The sequence below is a fragment of the Centrocercus urophasianus genome, unplaced genomic scaffold, assembly GCF_019232065.1.
Source record: "Centrocercus urophasianus isolate 14NV4802_14NV808 unplaced genomic scaffold, USGS_Curo_1.0 seq_1351, whole genome shotgun sequence".
Classification (NCBI taxonomy): Eukaryota; Metazoa; Chordata; class Aves; order Galliformes; family Phasianidae; genus Centrocercus; species Centrocercus urophasianus.
The window spans coordinates 522-2,572 of NW_024884533.1; the positions used below are offsets into that span (position 1 = coordinate 522).

Sequence of the window (2,051 nt, forward strand, 5' to 3'; positions counted from 1 at the left end):
TTGGGATTTGGGGTCATTTTGGGAGATTTTGGGGTCATTTATTGGGAATTTGGGGCCATTTATTTGAATTTTGTGGCCATTTCTTTGGATTTTTGGTCATTTATTGGGATTTTGGGGCAATTTCTTGGGATCTTGGGTCATTTGGGGAGATTTTGTGGCCTTTCTTTGGGATTTTGTGGCCGTTTCTTGGGATTTTGGGGCCATTTCTTGGGATTTTGGGTCTGGTTGTTTGGATTTGGGGTCATTTTGGGAGATTTTGTGTTCTCTTATTGGGATTTTGGGGCCATTTATTGATATTTTGGTGCAATTTGTCAGGATTTCGGGGCCGTTTCTTGGGATTTGGGGGCCTTTCATTGGGATTTGGGGTCCTTTATTGGGATTTTGGTGTAATTAATGGGGATTTCGGGTCATTGAATGGGATTTTGGGTCATTTATTGAGATTTTGTAGCCATTTCTTGAGATTTTGGGGTCATTTATTGGGATTTTGGAGTAATTTCCTGGGATTTTGGGGCCTTTTATTGGGAATTGGGGTAATTTAATGGGATTTTGGTGTCATTAATTGGGATTTTGGGTCATTTGGGGAGATTTTGGAGCCATTTATTGGGATTTATTGGCCGTTCATTGGGATTTGGGGTCATTTATTTGGATTTTGGGTCTTTTGGGGAGATTTCGTGCTCATTTATTGATATTTTGGAGTCTTTTGTGGGGATTTTGGGGCCATTACTTGGGATTTTGGGTGCGTTTCTTTGGATTTTGTAGCCGTTCATTGGGATTTGGGGTCCTTTATTGGGATTTTGGGTCATTTTGGGAGATTTTGGGGCCGTTTATGGGGATTTTGGTGCCGTTTGTTGGGATTTGGGGTTGCCTGATGGGTTCTTTGTGTCTCTTGCAGCACGGAGTCCTCCTGCAGGAGTTCCTGGATGTGACATCGAGGCTCCACGCAGCTCAGAGCCACTACAGGCAGCGCTGCCTGCAGCGAGTGCGGCGCCATCTGCACATCAGTCAGTGCCAGAACACCCCAAAAATGGCCCCAAAAGGGCAAAAATGACCCCAAAATTGCCCTAAAAATGGCTTTAAAATGACCCTAAAAATTGCCCCAAAATGACCCTAAAAATGGCTTAAAAAATGTCCCTAAAAATGGCCCCAAAATGACCCCAAAATGACCCAGAATGGCCCCAAAAATGACCCCAAAAATGGGCCCAAAAATTGCCCCAAAAATGACCCCAAAAGTGACCCAGAATGGCCTCAAAAATGACCCAAAATGGCCCTAAAATGACCCCAAAAATGCCCTAAAATGACCCAGAATGGCCCTGAAAATGACCCCAAAAATGGCCCCGAAAATGCCCTAAAAATGACCCCATAAATGACCCAGAATGGCCCCAAAAATGACCCCCAAAATGCCCTAAAAATGGCTTAAAAATGTCCCAAAAAATGCCCTAAAAAAGGCTTATTAATGACCCTAAAAATGACTTAAAAGTGTCCCTAAAAACGGCCCCAAAAATTGCCCTAAAATGACCCCAAAAATGGCCCTGAAAATGCCTAAAAATGACCCCAAAAATGGCCCTCAAAATGACCCCAAAAATGCCCTAAAATGACCCAGAATGGCCCCAAAAATGACCCCAAAAATGGCCCTAAAAAATGGCCCCCAAAATGCCCTAAAAATGGCCCTACAAATGACCCCAGAAATGCCCCAATAAGACCCCTAAAATGACCCCAATAGGACCCCAAAAATGTCCCTAAAATGACCCAGAATGGCCCTAAAAATGACCCCAAAAATGGCCCCAAAAATGACCCAGAATGACCCCCAAAATGGCCCTAAAAATGACCCCAAAAATGCCCCAATAAGACCCCAAGAATGACCCTAAAAATGCCCCCATAGGACCCCAAAAATGGCCCTAAAAATGGCTCTAAAAAATGGCCCTAAAATGACCCCAAAAATGGCCCTAAAAGTGACCCAAAAATGGCCCCAAAAATGACATTTATTAATTGTGTTTGGGGTCTATTAATGGGGCTTTTGGGGTCTATTAATGGGGCTTTTGGGGTCTATTAAT

General features: G+C 43.4%; 1 protein-coding gene across 1 annotated transcript in view; it reads left to right on the forward strand.

Moving 5' to 3' along the window:
* The first annotated feature begins 852 nt into the window (after nt 1–852).
* Nucleotides 853–2,051, forward strand: part of LOC122157415 (syntaxin-4-like) — a 7,102-nt gene continuing 5,903 nt past the window's right edge. The window contains exon 1 of the mRNA XM_042813044.1: nt 853–1,001. Coding sequence (XP_042668978.1) covers nt 869–1,001 — 133 coding nt within the window. The 5' untranslated portion in view covers nt 853–868. The remainder of the gene's footprint in view (nt 1,002–2,051) is intronic.